The sequence below is a fragment of the Leishmania martiniquensis genome, chromosome 16 (assembly GCF_017916325.1).
Source record: "Leishmania martiniquensis isolate LSCM1 chromosome 16, whole genome shotgun sequence".
NCBI classification, from domain to species: domain Eukaryota; phylum Euglenozoa; class Kinetoplastea; order Trypanosomatida; family Trypanosomatidae; genus Leishmania; species Leishmania martiniquensis.
The window spans coordinates 345760-373727 of NC_090151.1; the positions used below are offsets into that span (position 1 = coordinate 345760).

The 27968-nt window shown below is 59.8% G+C and overlaps 5 protein-coding genes across 5 annotated transcripts; all 5 read left to right on the forward strand.

Moving 5' to 3' along the window:
• Nucleotides 1–561: 561 nt before the first annotated feature.
• LSCM1_05736 (uncharacterized protein) lies at nt 562–2841 on the forward strand (the record flags this gene model as incomplete). Its single annotated transcript, XM_067323180.1, has 1 exon — nt 562–2841. The coding sequence occupies one exon, from the start codon at nt 562–564 to the stop codon at nt 2839–2841; it is 2280 nt and encodes a 759-aa protein (XP_067179815.1).
• A 6576-nt stretch (nt 2842–9417) lies between these two features.
• Nucleotides 9418–12876, forward strand: LSCM1_05738 (uncharacterized protein; the record flags this gene model as incomplete). Its single annotated transcript, XM_067323181.1, has 1 exon — nt 9418–12876. One exon carries the CDS (start codon nt 9418–9420, stop codon nt 12874–12876), a length of 3459 nt encoding a protein of 1152 aa, XP_067179816.1.
• A 3550-nt stretch (nt 12877–16426) lies between these two features.
• Nucleotides 16427–17836, forward strand: LSCM1_05739 (uncharacterized protein; the record flags this gene model as incomplete). Its single annotated transcript, XM_067323182.1, has 1 exon — nt 16427–17836. The coding sequence occupies one exon, from the start codon at nt 16427–16429 to the stop codon at nt 17834–17836; it is 1410 nt and encodes a 469-aa protein (XP_067179817.1).
• Nucleotides 17837–20240: 2404 nt separating this feature from the next.
• LSCM1_05740 (uncharacterized protein) lies at nt 20241–22547 on the forward strand (the record flags this gene model as incomplete). Its single annotated transcript, XM_067323183.1, has 1 exon — nt 20241–22547. The coding sequence occupies one exon, from the start codon at nt 20241–20243 to the stop codon at nt 22545–22547; it is 2307 nt and encodes a 768-aa protein (XP_067179818.1).
• An 838-nt stretch (nt 22548–23385) lies between these two features.
• On the forward strand, nt 23386–26331 carry LSCM1_05741 (uncharacterized protein; the record flags this gene model as incomplete). Its single annotated transcript, XM_067323184.1, has 1 exon — nt 23386–26331. One exon carries the CDS (start codon nt 23386–23388, stop codon nt 26329–26331), a length of 2946 nt encoding a protein of 981 aa, XP_067179819.1.
• Between the last annotated feature and the right edge of the window lie 1637 nt (nt 26332–27968).

The window sequence follows — 27968 nt, forward strand, 5'->3', positions numbered from 1 at the left end:
CACCCAATGGTGTACAGATGCGCATCTTCGTGCTTGTTTTGGTGGAATGGTAAGATACACGTATGTCGTGTGCAGCCACGCCCGTACGAGTTTCAGACTCTTGCATCAGCATGCTGTGCTTGTTTTGGCTGCCGCACTATCGCGAGATGCGTTCACATTTACCTGTAAAGCAAAGCATCCTCTGAGAAGCGTGCCTTGTAGCTCTCCCGCACTACTGTCCATGAGCGGTCCAGCTCTCTTTTTGTGCTTCTCTCGCACCTGCCATGGTGGTCACCTTTGCTGCCGACGCGGGCGAGTGTGGCAACCTACTAGCGGTCTGAACGCCGCTGCAGCGGCGAGAGCGCGCCCCCTCTCTATCTGCATTCTCCCGAATCGTTTCTTGGGTAGCTTTTCCTCTCATGCCTCTCTTTTGCCTGTGTTCCTCTTTCCTGTCCCCTTGCTGCTTCTCTGATTGGATGTCTGCGACACCCGCTCTTGGGTAGAGCTGGTGCGTTCTTTTACGTGCTTGCATCCTCTCTGCTGCGGCCTTGATCTTTCCTCGGAAGCTCCGAAATCGATGAAATGGCGGTGGTGTACCCGTGCGAGGATGACAAGAGTCTGCTGGTTGGCTTCACGGAGTTTTTCGCGCAGGAGGAGGGCGCGCAGGCGGTTCTTCGCGTGACGGCGCAGGATGTGCAGACAATGAGGGATGCATGCGACTCTGTGCTAACACATCTTAGCCGCACAAGTCGTCTTATTCTTGCCTCTGTCCCTCTCAATCAGACGGAGGCGGCGCAGCTTGTAGAAAACGATGACAGAAATATGGCATATCCAGTGGGCAGCGTCTATCCTCACGTGATACAGGGCAGGAATCCCATGGGCTACGACATCGCCTTCTCCGAGTCTGCGGGGGCTGCACCGCCGCTGCTTCATCATCCAAAGCCCTTTCTAGGGCCGCAGATCGACTCAATCGACCTCATGGCGGCGGAGCTGGAGAGCGCGAAGGACACGTTGCTCTCTTTGAACGCGAGGTGCGCATACTTGTGGACCACAAACGTGGACGAGTTGCGCAGGTACATCGCACAAGACGAAAGACGCCAGCAGATGCAGCAGCCAATGTGGGAGCGTGCCCAGATGAAAGCCGCTTCAATTGCGGAGGAGACGCAGGAGAGGCCAGTCCATAGCACCATGGATGAGGTGGGACTGAGAGACGCAGCCTTTCATAAGGGCGACGCGCTGAGCAGCGCTGAGGGGGCTCCGGAGAAGGAGCCTCGGTTGCAGTTGCCCTCCGAGCCATCTGCGCAGGCGCCTACGTATCGCGCGCTGCTGGCGCTGGATGCGTCGCAGCTGCCGTCGAAACAAGTCCAGCGCAGTTTCATGAAATTCATTCAAGCGTGCCTGTCACTTTTAGAGTGGGCGGACAGCGTCTCCGGGCTTCTCTCAGGGAGGGACGACGTACCAAAGGCGGGTACATTCGAAGTACCAGTGCAGCGGGAGTCAGCACGGCGCGAAGTCAACACCCCTAGCAAGGCAAGCGAGCAGAGGCCGACGGGCCAGGCAACTACATCCTCTGGGCGCCCCAGCACAAAAACGGTGCGTGTTCTTCGTTACGAGATCCGCGACGTAAGCAACATCTACGACATGTTCTACCAACAGGCGGAATGCTTCTACCTTCCCGAGTACGCCATGTATGATGGACGGATAAAGCAAAGACTCCTGCAGCCGTCCTACTACTACGCCCTGCGCATGCTAATCGAGGACATAACAGCCGAGATGACTCGGCTGGAGCAGATTATCGCCTCGCGGGCGGATTTGGTGCGCGACGACGCTCGCCTGTCACCTTTTGACGTGTATCGACATGGCGCCTTTGCTCCCTACTCGGGGGCTTTAGGAGTGGGCATGAATCCATCGTTGTGCGCTCCGCAGGACAGGATAGGCGGGGAAAGCGGCGAGCCAGTTAGGATCGTCTTTCGGCCTGCACTGCCGCAATTCGCGTTTCTCCGGAGCACGCTGCGAGTGCTTCTCAGCGTCTGCCTCAATGAAGACGACCGAACGAGTTTCAAGCGGTATGAGGAGCTGTACCAGGCGTTCGTAGGAAGTACCAGGAATGCAGTGACTGAGCTGCAGCACCTCCCGAAGCCTCCCCCGTCTCTTCTCGAGCGTGCTGCACGGAGCAGGCTTGGCAATCGGGGTCTCGGATCGCCTGGCCCTTCGAACTGCGAGCTGGTGTTAGTTTCACATGAGAGCATTGCCCAGGAGGCGAGGTCGAGTGGAAAAGTGGCGTGGGTGGTATCCGCTGAGGACCGCGGCCGATTGCGCGCCGGCTTTGAGGCGTACTGGGAGTTTCGTGAAGGGGTACACTCCCTCAAGTCCTCCCTCGATAAGGACATCCGGCGAAAAGATAAAACTCACCGCACTCGTGTGCTTCACCTGTGCGTCGCACGTGAGATGGACCCGGTGGCGATCATGGCCCTCGAGCGGGAGCGGGAGCTGCAAGAGGCGAAGCTCCGCTCTCGACGTGAGGCCGGTGGCTGGCTGGGGGCGGCACGGGCGTCGCTGCGGTCACTGGCTGGAATCGCCACCTGCAAGGCTGAGGTTCAAATGGAGGATCTTGGCATCCCGACGGCTCCACAGCGCGATGACTCCGGGGTGGAAATGACGACCATCTCACCCTACCACGCGGAGAAAGCGTTGCTTCAGGAGAGCGTTAATCGACTCTGGGTCGCTGTGGAGGCGCACGGCGTGCACATGGAACAAAAGTACCCGGGCCTCTTCTACCGCGGCGAGAGACAGCGTTGGGCGAGGCGCGTGGGCTCGTTTATCGAAAAGGCCAACGCAGTCGGTGTGGTCTTCTCTCCGTGAGCGGTGCTTACGTGCTGATAGAGAGAGAGTGCGGTAGAGTTTGGCCGGATGTGGCGTGCATAAGCTTGCCTGTCTTGCATCTGCACCTTTGCTTCTTCCGCTTGACGGAGTCGGCTCCACGCCAACCCCAGACATCGCCGTTCGCGCGCTCTCCTTCTCTCGCTTACGCTCTCCATTGCGCACATAGGCAAAGGTCCTGAACACCGTCCCCGCAAAAAAAAAGGGGATTGCACGGATCCCGCTGCCTCTCGAGGTTTTTTCTTCCGTGTCGACGTTAGGGCTCGATGACCTGTTTCACATACGCACATACGCACAGACACACATGCGCGCACGCGCACATAGAATCACACCCCACTGGTACTGAAGCAGCAGAGGGAGCGCTGCTGTCGCCATCACCACCACACCAAAATAGTATGCCCAGTTTGTCTCTTTTTTTTTGTGCAATGGCATCCCCCCTTCCCCTCTCCTCTGTCGTCCACCCCGAATTTGCCGTTCTCTTCTGCCACCTTTCCTCCCCTGTCTTATTAGTGCATAGTGGCACACACAAGCTCGATACAGAGGTGCGTCTTCTGCCCAAGCATACGCAGGCATGTGTCTCACTCACGCTCAGTCCTCGCCTCATGGTGTCCCTGTGCTGTGTCGCCTCTTCCTTTTTTTTGTTTATACCCCGCTCAGTTTCAACCAACGTGGCTGCGCAGTTGCATAGAGTGAAAGGGATTGCTTCTGCATACTTGTGCGCATCTGCGTATACACATGCGTATATGCGTGTGAAAACTGCTGAAGGGAGAGGCACGGGAAGGCAGGTGAGATCGGCAAAGCGGATGTTGTGGTCGGAGATGTGCGTGTTTTTCTTCTCGGAGGAATGTGACGTCGACCGTTTACGAGGCTGAAGAGAACAGGAGTAGGGCCAAGAGTGATGGTGCTCGTGGGCCAGATGTAGCGCATCGAGGGACTGAAATCTCTTCTCTGTCTGTAGTACACGCACGATGCTTACTTGGCGTACTACATTATTTCGTTGCTGGTGTTCTGTTGGCCTATGCCCAGTAAGTGTGTTTCCTGTCCACACCTGTCTTGGTTCGGTGCGCGGCAAGCCTTTCACGATGGCTCGTGTGCTTGTGTGTATGCGTGCCCTGCAGTGGTGCAGGGTCGCTCTCACCTGCAGGACTGCTCCACGCTATTCAAGGGAGGAATCACACACACACACACACACACAAAACGAAGAATTTTCTTCCCCCTTTTTTCTCTTCCTTTGCTCTGCCATCTCCCCTCCCCTCTCACCCACTTTTTGTTTTCGTTGGTGCTGCCACTCTCTCTCTTATTTGCTGAGTATCTCTGTTTCTATCGTGCTGTTTCGCGTTTCGTCTCCTTCCTTCCGTTTGCTTTCCTCTTTCCCACATGCAAACCCTCCCCGCGGCAAGAGTGTAAGGGGTGGTGGTGTTGAGGGTGGAGGCTGTGGGCCTGGGTGCGTTTGGGCGCCTGTGTAGGTCGATGATCTACAAAGGCAGTCAAAAAGGAGGTCGCGGGAGTGCTAAAGAGAAGCTAGTTGCCACGGGTAATGACTGCAAAACAGGAAAGAGGGCGAGGGATGGCGGAGGAAGTTGCAGTGGAGGGCGGCAGAGGCTACGAGGGCTTAGCAACTGGAGTTCCTTTTCCCGCTTTCTCTTCCACGACGTGATCAACGCCGCCCTCAAAGATCGCACACTCCCTGAGTGCCGAGGCGCATTTGAACCTCTCCTTTTTTCCCTGGATAGTTCTGCTAAAGCATCCAGCGCGGACGCAATTTGTGAGGCGTGAGTGTAGATGTGGAGATGACAGACAAGATTCAGCTCCGCTAAGGCACGAGCAACCCAGAAGGGAGGAGGGGAGAGAAGCGATTGTTGGGGGCGTCGCACCCGCTCTGCTGTGCGTGCCATGATCGCTTGAGTCGCATTCCTTCTCCTTTTCGCTCGCTTGCTTCTTGGTCTCGTCACCGTGCAATCGTTGCACGCGCTCAGGCACTTTTGCACCGGCAAGAGACGTTGCTGAAGCTACCAGTCGCATTGCGCGAACTGCATAGTGTCAACGTTGCACGAAAGACAGGGATGATGACCGACCGCCGCTTTCCCACGCATCTATTCCCTTTACCTCTCCGCTGCACATTGGGCACGAAATAGAGGTCGCGAGGCCTGGAAGCGTTCTACCTGAATGGGGTGCTGATTTCGTGCATCACGAGGCTCGTCCATTGAAAGAGCTGCGCCGCGTACCAGAAGGGGGACGGACAACGCCTATGTTTGCCCCTTTTACAACCTTTCCATGCTCTGCCACACGACGCACACGTCAGCTCCGCTCCACCCTGCTCGGCCTGCCACTGAGCCATCGCGTCGTGCCAGGCGGCGCTGGACATGCACCACAGCAACGCGCCGCCTCAGCCCATCGGGCGACGGCCCAAGGCCTTGAAAACTAGACACGCCCGCCTCGCGGGGCGCCTCAGAGACGCTCCCGCCGTGCTGGCCGCCGCCTGGTGCATCCCTCTCAGGGGTGGCGCAGGCTCCTCGCACCAGTGGGCGGAGTGGGTGCCGCGCAAGCTGCTCCCGGGCCCCGCTGACACGTCGCCCAGCATATGGGCAGCACAAGCATGCCAATCGTCGCAGACCTTCCTAACGCGGTGTCATCCGAGGCGCGACCGTCGGCATGAGTCGCGACGAATCACTCTGACTTCGCTGTCTTGTAGGCACCTGGCCCTGACACCAGCCAAAAGGATTCGGCACGGGACAGGGTAATGGAGGGGGGGAAAGGGGCTGCCTGGCCTTCTTCGCACAGAGTGAGGTTCTAAACTCTGACTACCAGGCACTGAGGCGGCTGTCTTGATGGGCTGCTGCCTTTGTGCGCCAAAGGAAGCGGCAACTTCACTCATCGGTGCGGAGCTGGACAGCGATGGCGACGAGTTGAAGGGCCAGACCTACTCCTAGGGTGTGTGGGGGGCCAACTGTCTCACCTTCCTCAACACTTCCCGACCGTGAGAGTGTTCAGTGTGGTATATGTGCACTCGCTCGTGGACTGGCGAGCACCCGGTTCTGGTAAGGCGACGGCTCATTCAGCTGCGGTGGCGGTACGGCAATGCCCAGTGATGTTCAGAGTACACTCTATCGGTCTCTCTCTCTCTCTCCCTCTCTCCCTCTCTCTGTGTGTGAGGCTGAAGCAGACCCTTGGATGTCTACCTCGGAGGCGGTACCAATGACTCCCCTTTCTCGATGGCGGATCTACTCCTGGGACCAGCGACGCGGGAACCTCACAACAAAGGAAGCCACGCAGACGAACAGCTATGCGGCGCTTCCGCAGGCGAATACGGTTTTGAGCGCTGTGAGAGGAGTGGGCTTCCACGGTGTGCCGTAACTGATGCCGGGCATGGCATGCTTCATCACGGGGCACAAGTGGTACTATAAAGGCCCAAGGGACTGGGCCCCCAAAGATGATTGTAAGCGGGCTGATCGGCCGTAACAGGCAGGGGCTGGTGCGCTTGATTGCCCACTTGTGCGACGCGCAGGACTATCTCGGATCAGGGTTGCCCTTTGAAAACTCTGTCGCCGACGATGTGCCTGCCGTCCGCGGCACCGCCACGGCAAAGAAGCTTGCGGCAACGATGAAGTCGTCGCTCGCAGCAGCGCAGAGGCCGTCGGGAATTTGTGGCAGCTTTCCTCAGAGATCGTGGCTGGGGCAATGTGAGGGAGCTCTCAGGCTTCGGCGTGCGCTCTCTCACTCGACGAAACACAGGCTCGACGTCCTGGTGCACGCTGTGGAGTCTGACTCAGCGAACCCCGTGCTAGTGGACGTGCAGCATTCATTTTGCGTTGCGGGCGCTGACTACAGCCGGATTAACGGGCTGATCACCAAGGCGCCGCCGCCGTCGGGTGTGCTTCATGGCTTACTGGATAGAATGTATCTGCGCAGCTTGGTTACCGACAGTGGGGCTGCCGAGTTGCCTCGCTGGCTGAAGGCGTGCCGACTGCTCTGCTGTGAAGGTGCTAGGGGTGCGGGCTGGTACTCGCTGTCAGTTTACGCCCCTGCAGAGGCGTTTTCAACAGACTTCGCCTACGACACTCCGTTCGTTACTCGTGCCCTTCGCGTTTGCCGGGTACCTGTGGGTTGCTTAGAGGGGGCCGACTTCAGCGAGCTCTCCGAGCGGATTTGAAGAGCATCGGCGCCCTTTGTGGGGTCGGGTGTCTGCGTTGCCTGAACACTGGCCGCAGTGGAGGATGGAAGGCTTCTCTGGATTCGAAGCCTGGGATGCCGCTCGTGTTGCCGATCCCGCCGTCGCTGCCGTCTCTCGATTCAGCAGAGGAGTTTAAGACAGGCGCCGAGGCTCACGAGGCTGACTGGTGCGACTGCTTTCGTGCTGCAATCAAGGCAGCCGCTTTCCAGCCAGCGCCTCCGTTGTCCACCCCTTAGGTGGAGGGGCGATGGTGTCTTCGCCGCGTATCCCGTGTACTGCGGTCGCAAATCCCACTGGATAGGTGAGCAGCGCCGGCCCATCGCACCGGCCTGCAGGGGGGATTACAAACCACCCCAGTTACCCCCATTGTCTATGCAGAGGCAACAGAACGGCTGCGTCTCAGTCTCTGCCGCCTTACCCTCGTAACGATCGGGCTCTCACGAGGTCATCGTTTGCCGTGCCGGAAGGCAACCTTTCCCGCATTTTCACCGATCGTAAAGGGGCGAGGCGCAGAGTGTCGGCCCCACCGCAAGGGTCGGCTCTGATTTAGATGGAGAGAGCGACGCGCTTTGCTGCCTGTCGCTGTTTCAGCGTGTAGTCTTGGCCAACCCGCCGAATGCGCGGTACACTGTGCGGTGCGGGCATGCTTGGGATATCACCCCCCTCCCCCTCCTCCCTCCCCGCTGGATGCCGGCCAGCGTCTCCTCCGCTGCTCGATGGTGAGGAGTCGTCAAAAGGCTGAAGAAAGTGCTCACTATGCGCGCCGCGCTGTTTTCGTTCAACGTGAAGGGCACCCAGTTACATGATGGGCACGTGTGAATGCATGCCTGCATTCACACGTGCCCGCAGCCTCCTTTTCCTGCTCTGTCATAACGGGCTGCTACAGTGGCCATCACAACACTGCGAGACGTATCGGCGGTTGCGTTTCACCGCTCTGTAGCGACCCGAGTCTGCCTGCAACAGGTCCTTCCGTTCTCCTGGTGGAGCTGAGACAGTCTCCGCGAAATGGCATGAGTGAAGGACGCGCCGCGCACGGCGCCATTTGTTCAGAAAGGGAATGAAAGCAAACTTGCGTTGGAACATTTTTGCGCACCCAAAGAAGAACCGACGCTCATGGGCAGCAGTACCCCATCCCCGAGCCACTGTGGAGCGGGGGGGCGAGTTGACCCTCTTGGGCGACCTCTCTCCCCTTTCCACCCTTTGCTCCTCTTCATCATTGACCCCCCTCCTTCCCTCCTCTCTATCTCTCGCTCCCTCCAAACCATGGGCAAACCTCGACTACGGTGGTTCAACAACAACGGCATTTTCGCGACCGACGCCGGTGGCTTCATACACGACTGACGGTAACACACACACACGTTACTTACACATACTAAGAGCTCAAAGGAGGCGGCGCTATCTTCGCTTGTTTTCAGGCGAAACAACAGCGCTTAATCGACCGCTCTTCCCTCCCCCCGTCTCTCTCTCACTCTCTTCTTCTCACCCCGCCCTCCACTACTGCAACTTCATCGTATGTATCGCCTTTTGTTCTCTCTCTCGCTTCTTTCTTTTGTTCGCTCGCCAATCTTTTTTCCGTGTGAACAGCATCGCACGCAAACACTTCCGGCAGGGCGATCTGAAGCGCTTAAAAAAAACTAGCCCCAGCAGCAGCAGCACGGCAGGCATTCTTCTTCCCTCCCTGGGAACGCTCTCTCCTTTCCCAAACGCACTCGCGTGGGCCTCGCGCACGCACATACGCAACCACGACAGCTCTGCAAAAGAGGCGAAAAAAAGTAACCAAAGGAATAGAACGCAAAGGCATTATCCGGGACGGCGCGTGCATGCGTGTTGCGTATATACATCCGCGAGCACGACAGCATCCGGCTTTTTTTTTCTCATAGACCCTTGGGGAAGAGAGGAAAAGGCAAGGGCAGGGGAGCGTGTGGGACACCGACGGGAGCACACGCAGCTGCAGGCCCGAGCCGCCACAGAGAACAGAGGGACAGGTGAAGGGCAGATTCCGGCAGTGAAGCACTGCTGGCGTTTTGTTGTGCTTAGCATCCCTAACGTTGAAGGGCTTCGCAGCGTGTCCGAAACGCAGGCTTCAGGCGCTGAAAGAGCGCGAAGGGGCTCACATTCGATGCTGTGACACCTTCGACCAGCATCACCAGCGCCCCTTTAAGCTCCTTTGCTTCTCTCGGTGTCTTTTGTGTGGTGTAATCGTCGACGTCCTTTTTGTTTTGCTTCACTCACTCACGGCTGTTGTCTCTCTTCCCCGTGTGAGGGTCTGCCCGTTGCTCGCCGCCTCCTTTACACCTCTGAGGCACTAACAAAGCGCCCCTCTCTTTCCGTACTGCCCCGCTCCCCCCCGTTCTATTCCTCTGCCCAGGTGCGTGTTTGTGCTCGGGATGTCGGAGCGCCGTGGCTCGCTCTCTGCGAAGCTGGCACCGCCTGCGCCTTCGCCGTCTCCATCGCGCGATGAGGCGAGCACTTTTCATGGACCAAAGGAGGGAAAGCTCAGCGCAGAGCGGCCCATGGCATCTGTGCCCACGACAGGGTCGTCGACGCCGAACGCGAATCTCGTGACCGCTGCGGCCCTTGACAACTCAGAGGGTGTTACGACTCCGTCGCTGAGCAACCCAGCGGGCTCTACAGGTCGAGAGCCCAGCACGAATTCGTACAGCGAGGCTCGCCGCACTCCCTCCGCGCACGTTCATCCGGCACCCTACACCTCGCCGGAGGGGCTCGGTATCGTAGACAGTGCGGGGGTAGCGCTCGAGGCCGGCGAGGTGCCACTGTCTCTCGCGAATAGCTTAGCACCATATCCACAGAGAGCAACAGAGACTGCTGTGGCGGAGCGAACTGCCCTTCCCAGCGACGAGGAGCTTGTGGATTCCGCTCCACGATCGCCCTTCCAGCAAGGGGGCGGTCGCGCCAGGGGGGTGGAGGATTTCATTAAGAGGGATCAGTTCATCATCTCAGCTGCCACTACCGCTAGCTGCGGGGCTGCACAGAGTAGCAACAGCTCTCGCCTTGGCGCGCGCAGTCCCTGCAACGTCAAGACCGGCTGCAATGATTCACCACTGAACGGGGGGCAATCGACCCTGGGCCATGCACAGGCCACCGCTGCTACTGGGTCCTTGCCACCACTTCGCATCAGTGGTGGCAGTCTTGCTCAGGATACCGCTCCCTCCTTACCTCGCCCGTCGGGGGACTACACTTCAGGCAATGCGGCACCGCGCACAGCTACCTCTGAGCCCTCTCGCGACCACCATCTCAACGCCGCGGTGACAGCGCCACCAGCCGTTATGAACAGCTCCGGCTACGCGCCCTCTCAGCGTGCCTTGGTGCAGTATGCTGGGGCCCCCGGCGACACGGGGACTCCGTCGTACGGTTGCCGGGCTCCTGCAACCGGCAGTGATGCCGGCTATAGTCCCAGCCGACACGCGGAAATCCGTGCGATGCTCATCACGGCGGAGCGCGAGCTCGCCGAGATGCGCGAGGAGTGCGCGAAGCGTGGAATGAAGGCTGAGGCGCTCGAGGCCGCGCTGGACCGAGAGCGTGCAAATATGCGCGCGCTGCGTGACCGCCACGCGGAGGAGGTTGCTGCTGCCCGCGAAGAGCACGAGGCGCAGACGCGACAGCTGCGCGATCAGTTGCATGTGCTGAAGATGGTCTCCGAGAGTGCGATGACCGAGAAGAGCAAGGCGTCTGAGGAGGCAGCGCGGCGCAAGAAGGAGCTGCTGGCGCTCCTCGATCGCGAGCGGGAGGAGAAGAGCTACATCATGGCAGACTACCGCGAGCAAACCGAGTCGCTGATCGCGGAGCAAGGACGCGAGATCACATATCTGCGCGGTGCTCTCGACAGGGTGAAGGGCGAGCATGACGACTTGGCGAGGCAACACCAGGCGGCGGAGGAGGAGATGGAGAAGTTGCAAGAGAAGGTAGAGGACGTCACGGCACAGCTAGACAAGGAGCGGGCCGACGCCGCCTGCAAGATGAAGGACCTGCAGGCGAACATGCAGCAGGAGTGTGAATCCCTGAATCAGCAGTTAGTGACGATGCAGGAGCAGCTGCAGCGGGCCGCCGCCCAGCACGCAGCGAAGCAGCAGGCTCTCAACGATCAGCTGCAGAAGAGCGAGGAGAGGCTGCGGGTCACCGAAGAGGAGTACCAGCACACACTCGACACGCTCAAGCAGGCGTACCGCTGTGACACGGAAAGCCTGCGAGAGGAGCTGAGTCGCGTAAAGGAGGCGCATGAGAAGCAAGAGCAGGAGCTGCGTGAAGACTTGGAGAAAGCCATGAAGAGGGAGTGCAAGTCGGTCGAGACCCTGCGGCTGGCGCTGGAGCAGGCGCGACATGAAAAGGAGCTGTGCGCGGATGACGGTTTCAAACAGCGAGAAGTGCTGCAGCGGCAGCACCGAGATAAGATGGCCGCTCTTCAGAAGGAGATCGACGAGGCAGCACAGCAGCTGGCAGATGAGCGTGCAACACGCAAGAATTATGAGGCGGATGCGGAGGTGCTGCGGGTGCGCGCGGAGAATCTTGACAAAGCGAACCAGCGCCTATCCAGCGAGCTGGAGTCCATGCAGGCCGATCAGCGCAGTCGAGAGCGGTCGACAGAGCAGGCGCACCAGGCCGCCATAGAGGCGTTGCGGACAAAGCTGCGCACGGCGCTTACCGATCTGGGCTACGCACAGGATCAGCTGGCGCAGCAGGCGGCTGATGCGCAGCAGCTGCGTGACGAGCTGGCAAAGCGCACCAGCGCTCTCGAGGCAGCGAAGGAAAAGACAGTCAAGCTTGAAAGAGCATCTGCGGATGAACTTGGAAAGGTGAAGGACGCGGCAGTGCAGCGGGAGAAGGAGGCCGCGCAGGTCATCACGCAGTTACGCACCAGCAAGACACAGCTGGAAGCGACGTGCGAGCGGCTGGAGCGGCAGCTGAAGGAGACGGAGGGGCGAGTGCAGGGTACGGCCAAGCAGGTCGACGAGGAGCGCCGCTCCCTTGAGGAAGCAAATCGCCGGCTGCAGGATGCTCGTGTGGAGGTGGAGGAGCTGCGCACGGTTGTGAACCACGAGCGGGAGCGCGGCGCCTATGTTCAGGAAGAGAAGCGACAAGTTGAGCGTCAGCTTGCTGAGGAGAGGCTCTACCACGAAGAGCTGGAGAACGCGTTGCACATGGCAGAGCGGAAGCTGCAGGAGCAGAAGCAGGGCCAAACGCACCAGCTGAAACAGATGGAGGGCAAGCTGGAGGAGCAGGAGCAGCGGCACCATGCGGAGCTGGCGGCTTCCCGCATGGCGGCGGAGCAGGTGCGCGGTGAGGTCGCTCGTGCGCGGGAGGCGATTGTGGAGAAGGAGACGGCGCTGCAGCGGATGCGGGAGGAGGTGGGGCGACTGCATCGCGAGGCTGCAATGCGCGAAGGTGAACTGCAGGAGGAAATGGAAGATCTTCGCGAGGCGCACGAGTTGGAGATGCGCCGCATGGATGAGCTTCTGAATGGGCTGCGCAGCGACTTGGCCAAGGCGCAGGCGACAAGTGCCCAATACCAACGCGAGCTCTCTCACATCCACCGAAACTCTGCCAGCGCGCGCTCGGATTTGGAGATGGCGCTGGAGCAGGCGGACGCGGCCCGGGTGAAGCTACTTGAGGACGCAAAGTACAGGGATCAGCTAAATCAAGAGCTGCAGGGGACAGTCCGTCTTCTCAGCTCCCGACTCGCATCAAACGAGGAGGAGGTGCGCCGGATGCAGGAGGAGCTGGCAGACACCAACAAGCGAATCCAAGATGCCCACACGCTGATTGGGCGCAAGGACGCAGCGATTGGGCAATTGAACGCGAAGTTGCGCGCATACGAGTCACGCCACTGAGTCCCCGCAGGGTTCAAGGCGTGCACATGTAGGCGTGCCTGTCAAAGTCCGCATCTGCCGCGCGTGGAGCAGCCGCGTTTTCGTTGGTGCCCTCGGCATTCGTCAAATGACTATAGACACCGCTTATAATAGAAGGCGTGAGGAAGGAGGAGCAAAAGAGAGAGAGGCAGGAAGGTGAGGGGTGGGGGCTGGAAGGGGAGGGCAAGGGCACTTGTGGATGTGTGTTACAGCAGATGTGCGTGTGATGAGAGACTCCACTCTTCTTCCTGCACTCCTCGTCTTTGCGCGGGCCGTTTTTTTTATTTCTGTCGCTTTTGCTTCGTTTTTTTTTCCGGTGCGCCCGTCCGTCGATTGTTATACACATATACATATATATATATCTTTATCTATCTATATCGCACAGGTATATATATGTGTGTGTGTATATGGCGCTGCTGTCGCCGTAGCTGTTTTAATGCGTGTGTTGGAGTACACCATATATATATATATATGTATGCTGCTGCGAAAAAATGAAGTGTGTGCCCCGTCTCCCCCCTCTTCTCTTCCTCTTCCTCCTCCTCGCTCTACCTTTCTCTCTCACCCCATCGCTGGCCTACACGGGCCCCAGGGGCGTCTCCTTTTGTTTCGCTGCACCCGCACCGGTGTGCGAGCTCGAGGGGTCGGCTTTGCTTCAGCGCCGCTGTACCAGTACACACGATCCATGCGAGAGCCTTCTCTCTACTCGTAATGCCGCATGCGCGTCATCACCCTCGCCAGTGGCCTTCGGTGATGGGAGGCATAGAGGGGCACCGGGTCGCAATGGCGGAGAAAGAGGACGATGCATCTGCTATGATCGCAGGACCATTTCGGTGCGATCTGACCCGTCTACGCCGACACTGGAAGGTGGCTGGCTCCCCCTCAGAGCTCTGCGCAAAGTATGTGAAAACACTGCCTTTACCGCTCGACGTCACTCGGCGCTTCCGCTCCCTTCCCTGATGAACATGCCACGATACCGCTTCCTCCCCTTCCCTCTCTTTCTGGTCTGTGCGAATGCCCACGCATACACAAGCATACGATTGCTGTTGCCCGCAACATACCGTGCTGCCGAGCCGCCTTCCTCCGCGCACGCTCTGCCTCCACAGTCTATGTGTCATAAGGGGCGGCCTATCCACCACCGCACAGAACAACTCCCTCTCCCCAAACACACACGCTCACGCGTGCGTGCGACATTTTTGTACCACCCCACCTTCCCATACAGCCCCCCTTTGTTTTATCGTGCGAACGAGGCAAACCACTGAATCGCGACACGGTCAACTGAGCCTGCACGGTTGGTTTACGTCGCCGAAGGTACGGCTCCCCGGACTCATTCACACTATCCTTTCTCGCCTTTCCCCCACTCTGTGCCTACCCTTCTCTGCTTTCTCTCCTCCCCCTCCCCCCGAATCGATCTGTCGAATTGGGATCGGCTCTTCTCCTCATTCCATCTTCCTCCCTCCGTACTTTCTTGCCGTACTTCCTTCGCTCCTTGTTTTGATGTGCGCTTGGCTGATCGTACGCCCTCTCTTTCTCGCCGTCGTCCTCCCTTTTGCGTACGCCCCTCTTTTAAGGTCCCCCTTTCCCCTTCCCCCATTCAGTGTGTGAGGGAGCGAGTTTTGTTGTCTTCGCCTTTTTTTTCGCTTGCTGTGATACCCTCACCACATATACGCACACATACATCATCGCACAGAGAGAGGCACACAAACACATCGTCACACACACACACACACGAAAGAAGGGAGAACGTACGGCGGAGGCGGAAGAAAGGAGCGAGCGTCTCAGTCTCTCGGCCTGTCTCTGCCTCGATTCCTGTCGTGTGCAATCTCCGCCCACCCTCTCTTTCTCCATCTCTATACATACATACTTTTCCTCTGTTTGTGTGCCGCTGTTTTCTCCGCTCTCCACCTTTCTTTTCCCCGTTTCGTTTGCCTCACTTCACATCGCTCTCTCGCCCTCTTCTCCTTCTGTGCACACATACACATACACATACATATACGTACATACATATATATGTAGATGTGTGTGTATGGCTCTTGAGCGTCTGTTGACTTTGCTCATTTTTTTTCTGCTGTGTTTCCCTTTTGGGACTCTTCTCTCGCCCTCTCGTCCGCTTCTCGGGCGGGCCGGCTGGAGGGAGGCAACTGCGCGCCAAGCGGAACACAGCCACGTGTCTGCGTATTAGGGAGTGCACCGACGTGTGTGTTCTCTGGTGAATCTGCGTCTTCTCGCGTGCGGGTGCTGCCCCCCCGGCGCCCCCGGCGCTGACACTGCTTTCATTCTCTTTTAAACTCACAAACCCGACACGAACAGCGGGTGGCTGTGCGGGGCGTGCGTGCGGGCGGGGGAGTGGCGTAGACGTCGGTGGCTCAGCGCTCCATCAATCAAGCACCTTCCCATTCCCCCCTCTTTTTTGTTCCCTTTGTGTTGTGTTGTCAGCTGATACTTTTTACTCGCTCTTTCCATTTAGTTACGCTCCCCGCGTTTCGGACTTCCTTGTCTGTCGTTCATTGTGTGTGTGTGTACACGGTGTAACGCAGTCTCCTCTATTTTTATCTCTCTCCTTCCTATTTTGGTGTGTCCTTTGGTCTTGCCTGCCCTCTACCCCCTTCTCCTTCCCTCCACATCTGTGGCTAGCCTTTGTTTCACTTCACTTACTGTGTTGTGGATATTTCTTCTATTTGGTCGTGCCCGTTCATCTGACCGCTGCTTTCCTTTTTTTCTTTTCCACATCTGTGCGTCTTTGGGCGAATAGGGTCGGTCTGCCACCTCCTCTCCTCCCCCCTTCTCCCCGCACAAGCCCCCCTTTCTAACCCTCTGTTTTCTCCCACACACGCGCACTCTCTTCGTAGTGGTGCCCGCGTCTGTACGTCTGTACGTGCGGGTGTGTGTGTGTGTGTGTGCATCCGTCAAGATCCTTTGCACATACTCTTACAAGCGGAGTCTTCGCCTCAGACAAGCACACAAACACACGCACCTTTTGACTCGCCCTCTTCGTCCTCGTTTACATCGTGCGCTGCTCGTCTGCGTTGCTTCCTCACTTGACTCGTTCTCACGCGTTGCACTTGGCGGTGTCTGAGGAGGCTTCCCTTTTTTTCGTTTGACGGGTCTGCATTTTTTTTTCTTTATCTGGGGGACTCACGTGTTCGCGTCGTCGACCCGATAGGAGCTTTCCCCTGGCTGACGACAGCGAGTGGCAGGAAAGCCGGCGCACACACGCCCCTTTCTGGGTACACGTGGCACTACACATACGCGCTTTCGCTGAGAGGGAGGGAGAGAGGTCAACAGGCGCAGAGGACGCGCTTGGTAAAGTGACTGCCGCCGTCTTTGTAGGTGGAAAGAGCAGTACTTTCGCGGGCGTGGAGAGGAACTTCATGCCCAACCTGTCATCCCTCGCTCGCTCTTTCTATATTTCTCTCTCCCCCACCTCGGCTCTGTCCTCTCGGGAGTCGTTGGTGACACGTCAGTTGCGTTTACACGAACCATTTTCTGTAGCGCAGGCGATAACGACAGACGTGTTGGAGCCGAAACGAAGGAAATGTCGACTGCCGGCCGGTACAAACACGTGGTGAAGCTCGGCGAGGGGACGTACGGCAGTGTGTACAAGGGCACAGAAATACAAACGGGTAAGGTGGTTGCGTTCAAGCGAATGGTGGTCACCAGCGATGACGAGGGCGTTCCCGGGGCCGCCATCCGCGAGATTTGTTTGCTGAAAGAGCTTCGGCACGATAATGTGGTAGACCTCTTTGAGGTACTCTTTGAACCTCCAAAGATCACAATGGTCTTCGAGCTCTGCGATTGCGATTTGAAGCGGTTCATGGAGTCGCGTCCGCGGCGCTTGCTGGATGCCGAGACAGAGATGCGGCCTATTTTGAAGCAGATCTTCATCGGACTTGAGTACTTGCACAGTCGAAACGTCGTTCATCGTGACATGAAGCCGCAGAACATTTTCGTCAACGTGCGCGCGCCAGACTTTGCGGCGCTGACAGCCTCTCCGGCCTCTCACCAACATCATGCGCAGCCACCGCACTTCAGCGGTATCCCTCCAGACGTTGGCGGCGATGGGCAGTCAACGGCGGGGTCTAGTGGCCGGCCAAACCCGTTTGCCGGGGCCGGCAGTGTCTCGCCATGGGAGGTGGCTGCGGCTCCGCCGAAAAGCACACCAAACCAACTCATTGTAAAGATCGGCGACTTTGGTCTGGCGCGTGTGGAAGAGATTCCGGTGAAGAAGTATTCCCATGAGGTGGTGACGCTGTGGTACCGCAGCCCTGATGTGCTGATGGGCTCTGCGTTGTACTCTTATCCGGTGGACATATGGTCTATGGGTGCGATATTCTTTGAAATGGCGACAAGTAAGGTGCTCTTTAGCGGCCGTCACGAGGACGAGCAGCTGCTGCGCATGTTTTGGCTGCTAGGATCACCGACGCGAGAGACATGGCCGTCTATGCTCTCCTACCCCGGTACGATGGAACGACTTGAGCGCGCATCACGCGCGGCAGCGGAGCGGCCTGACCTGCGTTTCAGCAGCGTCGTGTGCGTTCAGCAGCAGCAGCAGTCGCCAGCCTCACAGCCTCACGGTGGAGGCCGTTCTCCAGACCTCCTCACGCAGATGGCGCACAAGCGCTTCTACCACTGCGCGCAGGCCATACAGCAACGAGAGGAGGGTGCTAGCAGCTCAGCCAACACATACCAGCTTCCCGTCGAGTTGTGGTTCGACCACCCGCTGTTCGACGAGTACATGTCCGCCACTGGCTTTGATGGCGGCGTGACGGCGGGGGGGGTGGACCTTCTACGCAAGTGCCTCCTGTACGAGCCAAGTCATCGCATCACGGCGGCGGCAGCGGTCCGCCATGCGTACCTGCACGCGGTTCCCGTCCCTACAGCCGGTGCCTTGGATGTTCTCATGACCTCCTTGCTGCAGACGATGGAGGCATGCCACCTGCTCTGATGAAGGTGGAATAACTGGGGCGAAGAAGGCGGGACCAACGACGGTCAGCGCTTTAGAGGGTGTCTCCGCCCCCCTCCTCATTCAAAGACGAAACCAAGCAAAATAGGAGGACCGGCGGCGACATACGACAACGGTGAGTGAGGAGACGAGTATACACGCTCGGTGGAGGGAGGCAGAGGCATATCGTGGCACTATATCCTCGCTGCAAGCGAAAAGATACATCAGCCAGTGTGTGTGTCTGTGTGTGTGTGTGTTTGTATGTGTGGGAGGAGGGAGAGGTCTTGGCTGCCCTCTGGGTGAAGTGGGGGCTCAGGGATGTCTTTAGAGGCATCCCTGTCATGTGTAGATGTGCACACTTATCTTTGCATGTGGTTCTTTCCTTTACGGCTTTCTCACTGCTTTTGTGGTAGCGGTGCCTGGGGAGGAGGGGGAGCAAAGAGGGGAGAGGGGGTGCACACACGCACATGCAGGGGTGCACGTAAGGCGAAAAACGAAGAAAGAGTGCATGACCGCATGCAGTGAGCACAGCTACGCAAATCAGAGGAGAGGGGACGGTATCAGGGAGGGAACGTATCGGCGTGCGTTTTTGCATCTGCCTCCTCCTTCTTTCCCTACCTCTTCCACACCGTCCTCGAACTCGGTTTCGCTGCTGGGCAGCCCATCCCCGTCGTCTTCCCCTCCGCCGAACTCTCCTACCCCCGCACATGCATACGTACAAACACACACACACACATATGTTACTCCAATTCTTCTCTCGTGAGCCTTGCTGCTGCCCCCTCCCTCCTCTCTCTGAGTGTGCCGCTCAGCTTTATCATTGCTCCACTCTCCTTCCTTGTCTGCATAGGTCTGTGCTGTTTTATATTCAGTGCGCCTCTCTCTCTCTGTGTGAATTCATTTTGTATTCCCTATTCGTTGTTCCCGTTGCTTTTTTTTTTCGCCCCCCCCCCACTCTCTCTTCCCTTCAGTTTCAGGTGTGCCCCCCCTATGTATTCCAGAAAGATGCCCTCATAGGTGCCTGTGCACGTTTACCGCCGCCGCCCTTCCCCACTTTTCCTCACTCTCCGCCTCGACATGCACCGGGAATTTGCCTCCCTTCTGGTGCTTTTCTGTTTGCTTTGGATGATCTGAATGTGTGCATATGCGTCCCTCATAGCCCCCCTTTTTTCTGTCCTAACTGCTGATCCCCTTCATCATCCCCCTCCCGTCGTCGTCGCTCTCTCATTCGCACCCACTCGGCGCGCGAGCGATTAAAGACATACACCCTTACACACACACACAAACACGCACGCACGCAAGAAAAGAAGTGTCTGGGAAGCTGGCAAGGTGTACACAGCTACATCATTGTGAGCCTCTTCTCAGCAAAAGAAAGGCTGTGGCCTGCTCATCAAGACGCGGAAAAGGCGGCGCGACATGCGATTAGGGGGGTGGCCGGTGCATGTGTGCCTGCCTTCTCGTATGTCGGTGATGGTGCGCTTGGCCTGTGACAATGCGAGCTTGCTTTGACTGTTTGCAAGCGCACATGTGAGCAGGTGGCAGCCACCGGCTTCGTTGCGCATAGATAGCAGCCTCGCTACGATTGGGGTCGCTCCGACGGATTCCCCTCCGAGACCGCTGCTTTCCGAGCCTAAGCGGGTGTGAAAGAGGAAAAAAAGCTGAAAGAAAACGTGGGTGCAGCTCCTTCGCTCATAGGCATGCTTGTGCGCGTCTGTGGGTGGGCCTATCGGCAAAGAAGAAATAGGAAGTGGGAGAGGGGAAACCGCCACCGCATGCTGGAGGAGGAGGAGCTCTGCTCCCACATGGCTGCGATAAGCACCTTCGCTGCACCCTATTCGCTGATTCCCCATGTGCCAGATGCGCCCCCCGCCCCTTCATTTCCTTCCTTGCCTCCTCTCTCTTCGGGCGACTACACTGTGGATTGCGAGAGGAACCGTCGTCGCGGACTCACGTCATATCGCTCCGTTGCTGCATTTTCTCAACCCTCCCCCTCGAAAAAAGAAAAGAGAGCACAGTGCCCTCCCGAGGGCAACGTTAACTTTCATGGAGGAACCTGGTCGCTTGTTAGCCGTCGAAGATGTTGAGAAAAAGGCCTCCGTGGGCTCGCCAGTCTTGGCTTCCGACACGGCAGCCCCTCACCGCCTCACGTAGGCCCGGGAGGCGTCGCATCCACACTGTTGCTGTTGCCCTTGGTGCCGCGATCATCGTTTGGCTCACTGTTGTGAATTGGTCTCCAACACCCATCAGGCCTCACGAGGTTTACCGCAACACTTCTCAACAGCCAGCAACCGCATCAACGACGACCACTTCACCTGCGCCGCCCACCCCGTCTCCAGCGGGGACGTACAGGAACGTGCTGGACCCGCAGGATCGGCGCCCCGCGCGCCCCGAGCCCGTCTTCGAGGATATAATGAGACAGTACGAGGAGGGCGAGCACTCGCCCGAGGAGCCTCACCTGCTGCCCGGACTGCAGATCGAGCGGCGCACCTTCACCCCGGCGGAGCTGCTCGCACGCTTCGGCGACACGGATATCATCTACAGCTTCGTGAACGGGAGTGAGGCGAACCACGCGTATCGCAAAGTAATGTCGACGCAGTGCTCACAAAAGCTTCGCCAGCTGGAGAACGAGTCCTTCTGGGACGGTGGCCGCCTTCCACCTGCGCTGCAGCGAATGGTCGCGAGCAACATGCCGACGTGCCTGCCCGCCTACTTCAAAAGTGTGTACGCGGACATTCCCTCGACGCGCGACCTCGTCACCACGCTGATGGGGCACGCACGACCGGGAATCGGCGATCGCGAGACGGACGAGCTGCGGTACAGCCTGCGCAGCGTTGAGCAGCACGTGCGGTGGCACCGCGGCCGCGTCGTGATGGTGTCGCCCGGGCACCACCCGACGTGGGTGGACGGCGCGAAGAACTTCCTGGCTGGGGTGTGCGGCGATGCGCGCGTGCAGGCGCTGCGGACTAGCGGGACGCACCTGCGCGTGACGACCGTGCACCAGGACGCTTTGATGCCATACGGGATGCGGCTGACGGTGAACTCGCACGCGATAGAGCAGCACCTGTGGCGCGTGCGCAACGTGACGCCCGTGCACGTGTACATGAACGACGACTATTTTGTCAACCGCGACGTTGCGATCACGGACCTGTTCAACGAGTACGGCGGCACGATTGTGCGGACGGAAAAAGGCATACTGAGGAAGGGTGTTCTGGGTCCCGCAGACGGCGGCACCTGGGGCGAGGGTGTTCGCAACACGCACTTGTTTAACATCGTGGAGCTGGACCTGCAGCATGAAGATTACCTGCCCGCGGAGCTTGAGCGCGAGTGGAATACTGACCGGCGGCAACGAGGGGTCTCTGACATCAGTGCCACAGTGCCGCCGATACCGCTTAATAAAATCGTCGATATTGCGTACGCGTACGTTCCGGCGACCTTGCCGGTGAGCGCGAAGCCGCGCCGCCATCGTCGATACGCCACTCACGCGCCGTTTGTGTACTGCACGAACATGCTTCGCTTCTTGGAGACGCGGTACGAGCGCGAGTTCGCCCACAACTCCCTCCACCACCGCAGCCGCAAGGCGCGCGACCTTTTCATTCCGTTTGTGTACAACGCCTTCATCATGGCGCGGCCGTGGCAGGCGTCGCCGAAGTTCCTGCCGTACCTGCTGGAGCTGCACCGGAGCCGACGAGAGACGCGCGTAGACGCGGTGCCGCCGACGAAGATCGTGCTGGACAACTTCGACGGCTGCGGCCCCGCGTCGCTTCGCGGCGGCTTCAAAGCGTCTGAGTGTATTTACGGCAAATTCTTGGATAACGCGACTGCAAACGAGGCGGTGATGCAGCGTGTGCGGGAGACGAACCCGCTGTACTTCAACATCAACGCCGGCTTCAGCACGGCAGAGGCCTCGGAGCAGCTGCGCACCTTCCTCCGCAGCAAGTTTCCGGCGCCCGTGTACCTGGAGGTGAGCAGTGCCCCGCGCCCTGACGAGGGCGTGGCAGACGACGTGGAGGCGGTGGAGGGCCAGAGGGGGGACGCCGATGCCGCCGCGGGTGTGGAGGACAGAGCGCTGTGGAGGCTGTTTGGCGAGCTGATGGCGCTGCCGGTGGTGGGGGTTGTGTCGGACGAGGAGGGCGTGTGCCCGCTTGTGCGGAGCCTTGCGCTTGCGTTCGCGGGGCACCACCGCGGCGTGGTGCGTGTGGGCGTGGAGCAGCATGGCGGCGCGACGCTGCGCGAGGCGCGTGCTGCGCTTCGGCACCGCGTGGTGAGCGCGATGCCTGCGCCTGCGTGCGTGTACAGCGAGCGGGTGAGCGTCGGCGCTGCGGCGAGGGGCGAGGACGCTGCTGACATTGCCCGCCGCGCGATTGGCGGGGCGGGCGCGGGTGTGGTGCTGCCGTCGACGTGTGGCGGCGGCGCTGGGCTGCGCGTGCGCGGGTTCGTGGTGGACGCGCGGACGCCCGGCGCGCCTGTGCGGAGCGCTGCAGCCCTGCGCGACGCGCTCGCGGTGCCTGCGCAGACGCTGTCGCTGGAGGACTTCCGCGCGGTTGCTGTTGGGCCGTCGGCGGGCGACGTGGTGCTTGTTGTGTCGCGCGCGGACGCGGACGCGAAGGCTGTGCACTGGGTGAACGGCGCGTCGGAGAGCGATCTGCTTGTGACGTACCCGCTGCCTGTGGAGGCGTACGAGAACATGAGCGCGGAGGTGCGGTGGTCGAGGCCTTGAAGGCGAAAGAGAAGAGTTGGACAGAGGAGAAGAGAAATGGCGGGTTGATTGGGTCTGTGAGGGTGCGCGCAGTGATGATGGAGGTTGTGATTGCCTCTCCGTAGATGAGGAAGAGGAAAAGCTAAGGAGGTTTTAGTGAGGAGCGCCGCCGACGCTCCTGCTCTCAGCTTTGGCGGAGTCCTGGACGTACGCACACAAGCACGTGAGGGCGAGTTAGTGCGGTGGCTTCCACCGGCGGTAGGGCGAGTGCGCACTTCCTCTTTCGCAGACATCTCTTGGCGCCTCGGCGTCTGCGTGTGTGCGTGCATCTCCAGCTGTTTTCAGCGTTCGGGGACATGATGCTCGAATGGTTAGGGCTTGGACAGGGACTGGAGTTTCACTGGGAATCGCCTTTTGTGCCCTCCGCGCCACGCGCCCCAGCGTCAGCCTTCTCTACACGTACACATATATCGATCCCGCACACAGCTCCGCCTCCCCCGTGAAAGCATCCAACGAGTACGTGAGGCTGAGAGGGGGAGCATAGCAAATCCTCGCCATCGGTGGTGCGGACGGCGTGGGAGAAAAGCCTTCATGACATCTAAAGTCTTCGAAGCGTCACAAACACACAAGAAAAAGCAAGACGAAAGAGCAGAGAACGACACAAAGGTCCACGGACACGCACGCAGACATCACGGCGGCGGCTGCGACGTGCGGGTGCATTTCGTTGCGCTCTTGTGCCTTTCCATAGTTGCCCCACACCTCGCCGCAGCGCACTGTCTCCCTCCCTCTCTCACGCACCACAGTTGCGTGCGTGCGCGCTCACGTGCAGCTCGCCATTCCTTTTTCTATTGCCCGCAGCATGTTTCAAAGCAGCAGCAGCAGCGGCGGCGGCATGCGCAAGCTGCCTGCCAATCAAAGCTCTCCGATTGCGGTGCCTGTCTCAGGTAGCTCTACGCGTCTGGTGGGTGCGCGACATAGCAAGCATCGAAAATCGCGCGAGCTCTACGTTGGTTGCGGCACAGCTGTCATCCTTACGCTTGTTTGCGTTTGCGTGTACCTCTCGGCCGCTTCAGAGAGCTTCGAGAAGGAGTTGCGGGGGTTATCTTCTGCCCGTGAAACGGCTGCCAAGGACGATTTTGCCGTGAAGGCAAAGGATGCGGCTGCTCGCACGGAGAAGAGGTGGACGACAAGTCCGCCGGCTACTGTGAATAGGGGTGTGGAAACAGAGCCGTTGCCGACAACACGCGAGGCACCGGCAAACGCCACTACAACCACAATAACTGCGGCGCCCCTCCATCAGTTTTCAGCGACGACAGAATCGGCTTCGACCACTCAGATACCCGCGCCGACCACGGCATACCTGGGCATCAGCAAAGGAGAGCACGAAACCAAGCCAGCCGAGATGAGCACGTCTAATTTCGCACCGCTCACGACAACGACCGTGACCGCCGTGGATCTGCGCACCACACATCCCCGTATCTATAAGTCGGACCGTGTCTATCAGAAATCGCACGGCGAGCACTCGCCCGAGGAGCCTCACCTGCTGCCCGGACTGCAGATCGAGCGGCGCACCTTCACCCCGGCGGAGCTGCTCGCACGCTTCGGCGACACGGACATCATCTACAGCTTTGTAAACGGGAGTGAGGCGAACCACCACTACCGCAAAGAGTTTCGCAGCGCCTGCATCGATGCTATCCTGCAGGTGGAGAGCATCACTTTCGACGCGTCCACGCTCGCGCCCAACCTCGCAAACGCCTTTCAAGCCCTGCGGTGCGCACCCGGCGTGTTGCAAGGATATATTGGCCCTAATGTGACTCTCGGGACCGTTGTGCAGCGCGTGAAGGCGGCCGCCCGCCGCGGCGCCAACAACCGCGATCGCGAGACGGACGAGCTGCGGCACAGCCTGCGCAGCGTTGAGCAGCACGTGCGGTGGCACCGCGGCCGCGTCGTGATGGTGTCGCCCGGGCACCACCCGACGTGGGTGGACGGCGCGAAGAACTTCCTGGCTGGGGTGTGCGGCGATGCGCGCGTGCAGGCGCTGCGGACTAGCGGGACGCACCTGCGCGTGACGACCGTGCACCAGGACGCTTTGATGCCATACGGGATGCGGCTGACGGTGAACTCGCACGCGATAGAGCAGCACCTGTGGCGCGTGCGCAACGTGACGCCCGTGCACGTGTACATGAACGACGACTATTTTGTCAACCGCGACGTTGCGATCACGGACCTGTTCAACGAGTACGGCGGCACGATTGTGCGAACAGGCGTCGTTGTCATTCGCGAGGGTGCCGTGGCGGCTGGAGGGGCTTCCTGGGCGAAGGGTGTACGACATACACAGCAGTTCAACACGCATGAGCTGGACGTTCTGCGCGAGGATTACCTGCCCGATGCCCTGGTGACGATGTGGGAGAGACTGAGACGCGTGCGCGCACGCGCTGACCCCTCTGCGCTGGCACCTCTCTCCGTAGCGCCCCTGAATGAGGCGGTGGATGTGGCGCATGAATATGAGCCGGAACCGCTCCCCAACGTGCCGCTGACGCCACGTCGACCGCGCCGCTTCGCCACTCACGCGCCGTTTGTGTACTGCACGAACATGCTTCGCTTCTTGGAGACGCGGTACGAGCGCGAGTTCGCCCACAACTCCCTCCACCACCGCAGCCGCAAGGCGCGCGACCTTTTCATTCCGTTTGTGTACAACGCCTTCATCATGGCGCGGCCGTGGCAGGCGTCGCCGAAGTTCCTGCCGTACCTGCTGGAGCTGCACCGGAGCCGACGAGAGACGCGCGTAGACGCGGTGCCGCCGACGAAGATCGTGCTGGACAACTTCGACGGCTGCGGCCCCGCCACCGTGCTCAGCGGGGAGACCGGCTCCGGCTGCATGTTTGGCAAATTCTTGAACGACTTGGCGCTCAACGAGGCGGTGATGCAGCGTGTGCGGGAGACGAACCCGCTGTACTTCAACATCAACGCCGGCTTCAGCACGGCAGAGGCCTCGGAGCAGCTGCGCACCTTCCTCCGCAGCAAGTTTCCGGCGCCCGTGTACCTGGAGGTGAGCAGTGCCCCGCGCCCTGACGAGGGCGTGGCAGACGACGTGGAGGCGGTGGAGGGCCAGAGGGGGGACGCCGATGCCGCCGCGGGTGTGGAGGACAGAGCGCTGTGGAGGCTGTTTGGCGAGCTGATGGCGCTGCCGGTGGTGGGGGTTGTGTCGGACGAGGAGGGCGTGTGCCCGCTTGTGCGGAGCCTTGCGCTTGCGTTCGCGGGGCACCACCGCGGCGTGGTGCGTGTGGGCGTGGAGCAGCATGGCGGCGCGACGCTGCGCGAGGCGCGTGCTGCGCTTCGGCACCGCGTGGTGAGCGCGATGCCTGCGCCTGCGTGCGTGTACAGCGAGCGGGTGAGCGTCGGCGCTGCGGCGAGGGGCGAGGACGCTGCTGACATTGCCCGCCGCGCGATTGGCGGGGCGGGCGCGGGTGTGGTGCTGCCGTCGACGTGTGGCGGCGGCGCTGGGCTGCGCGTGCGCGGGTTCGTGGTGGACGCGCGGACGCCCGGCGCGCCTGTGCGGAGCGCTGCAGCCCTGCGCGACGCGCTCGCGGTGCCTGCGCAGACGCTGTCGCTGGAGGACTTCCGCGCGGTTGCTGTTGGGCCGTCGGCGGGCGACGTGGTGCTTGTTGTGTCGCGCGCGGACGCGGACGCGAAGGCTGTGCACTGGGTGAACGGCGCGTCGGAGAGCGATCTGCTTGTGACGTACCCGCTGCCTGTGGAGGCGTACGAGAACATGAGCGCGGAGGTGCGGTGGTCGAGGCCTTGAAGGCGAAGGAGAGGCGGTGAGGAGGGTTCCGAGAGGCAACCCTTCTAGAGGTGTGGGCTGGGGAGTAGCGGGTTAAGGGAGTTGGCGGAAGGAGCAGGCAGCGGCGGCAGCGCCATGCGTGTATCGACTCGGAAGCAGCTGCGCGGAGATGTCAGTGCTTGAGCGACGTGTGTTGAAGCTCTTGCGCTTTGTTTTTCGAGGCACAGCGGAGCGTGTCGGCGAAGATGATTGCTTGCTGATGAGGTGGGTGAAGCGTCGTGGTGTGCGCTGTGATGGCACTAGGTGGCTCTGTTCCCTGTTATTTCGGTGTCCCGCGCGCCAGTGGTGATGCGGGGCGAAGGAGTGGCTAGCTCGTGCGCGGGCGGAAAGGTGGAAGGGAAGCTGTGAGGGAGGGTGAGGGGCGCGCTGTTGCGTTGTGGGATGGGTACGCCGGGTCTCGGCGGGCTTGCGCGACGGCACAATCGGAGGTGTCAGGGGCGGGAGTGCCTGGCGGGAAGGGTAGGCGGAAGCATAAAGGGCATCGATCACTTGGAAGGGCAGAGAGTGGCCCTATGGAAGGCCAGCGATGTTGGCCGTTGGTGGTGCTTGGCGGTGGGGCTCGAACCCTCTGTGTAAGGGCGAAAGAGGCGAGCACGAGTTGTGTCTCCGCTACCCGCTGTTCTGTAAGCACACAAAAAAAAGCAGCGAGGGGCATGGTGCAAGGGGACGCTGATGGCCTGACGTTTCCCCTCCCGCATGGCCCTCTGCTCGATCCTTTTTTTTTCGTTCCTTAGCATTAGCGTTACCGTATGCATCATGTGTCGGTTTGGGGACGGCGGACTCACAAAGTTGGTCGAGAAATCTGACCTCTGCTGGCTCGCTGGAGACGGCATAGGCGCTCTCCCTCTCCTCCTCCCATCTCGGTGAGCAACCGCCTGCCGCGAGGATAGGGTAGTAGGGCGTGGACACGAAGGCGCGGCTCGCATGTCATTTCTTATGCAGAGCTCTCTTTCTCACATTCTTTGGTGTGTCTGTGGTGCCATCGGGTGCGTTCGGAGGATCATTACCGTAATTCAGCGTTGAATGGCAGCACTTGCAGGATTTTGGGCGCATAGCACTTCAAACGGCATCTCAGCCAGCGCGTCGCTGCTGTGTGCCCTCCCGGCGCCTGCTTGCTTCGAAGCCAACACACCAACAAGTGAGCTCGCATGAGGAGCTCCCAGTAGGGGCGGCCCTGCCCCACAAATGAGCTGCGCAAAGAGATTTCCTGCTACCACTGCGTGCGGGAGCACTCAAGGTGGCGTAGGGAATATATCTGGCGCTCATGTAGGGATCACTGCAGCTGTCTGCGCGCGCTCGTTCCAGCAAACAGAGAGTCGGGTGTGCGTGCTGTCGACCAGAGCTCCCCCCTTCCCTCCCCCCGGCGCTGCAACTTCCGTCGTTGCGGGTGAAGGTGAGGTGTGAGGTCGTAGCCAGACGTCTGCTGGGCGGATAAAGGAGATCCGCAGGGCGCAGCGGAGGCGCCGTGCCATCCGCTCTCCTTCATGCGGAGGCGCGTTGTGGGGCGCATGCGACCGGCAGGTGCGCCAGCAGCGCACATGACGTACACTTACCTTTCTCACGACCTCTTTCTATTCAGCTCCGTGGCAGTATTGGGC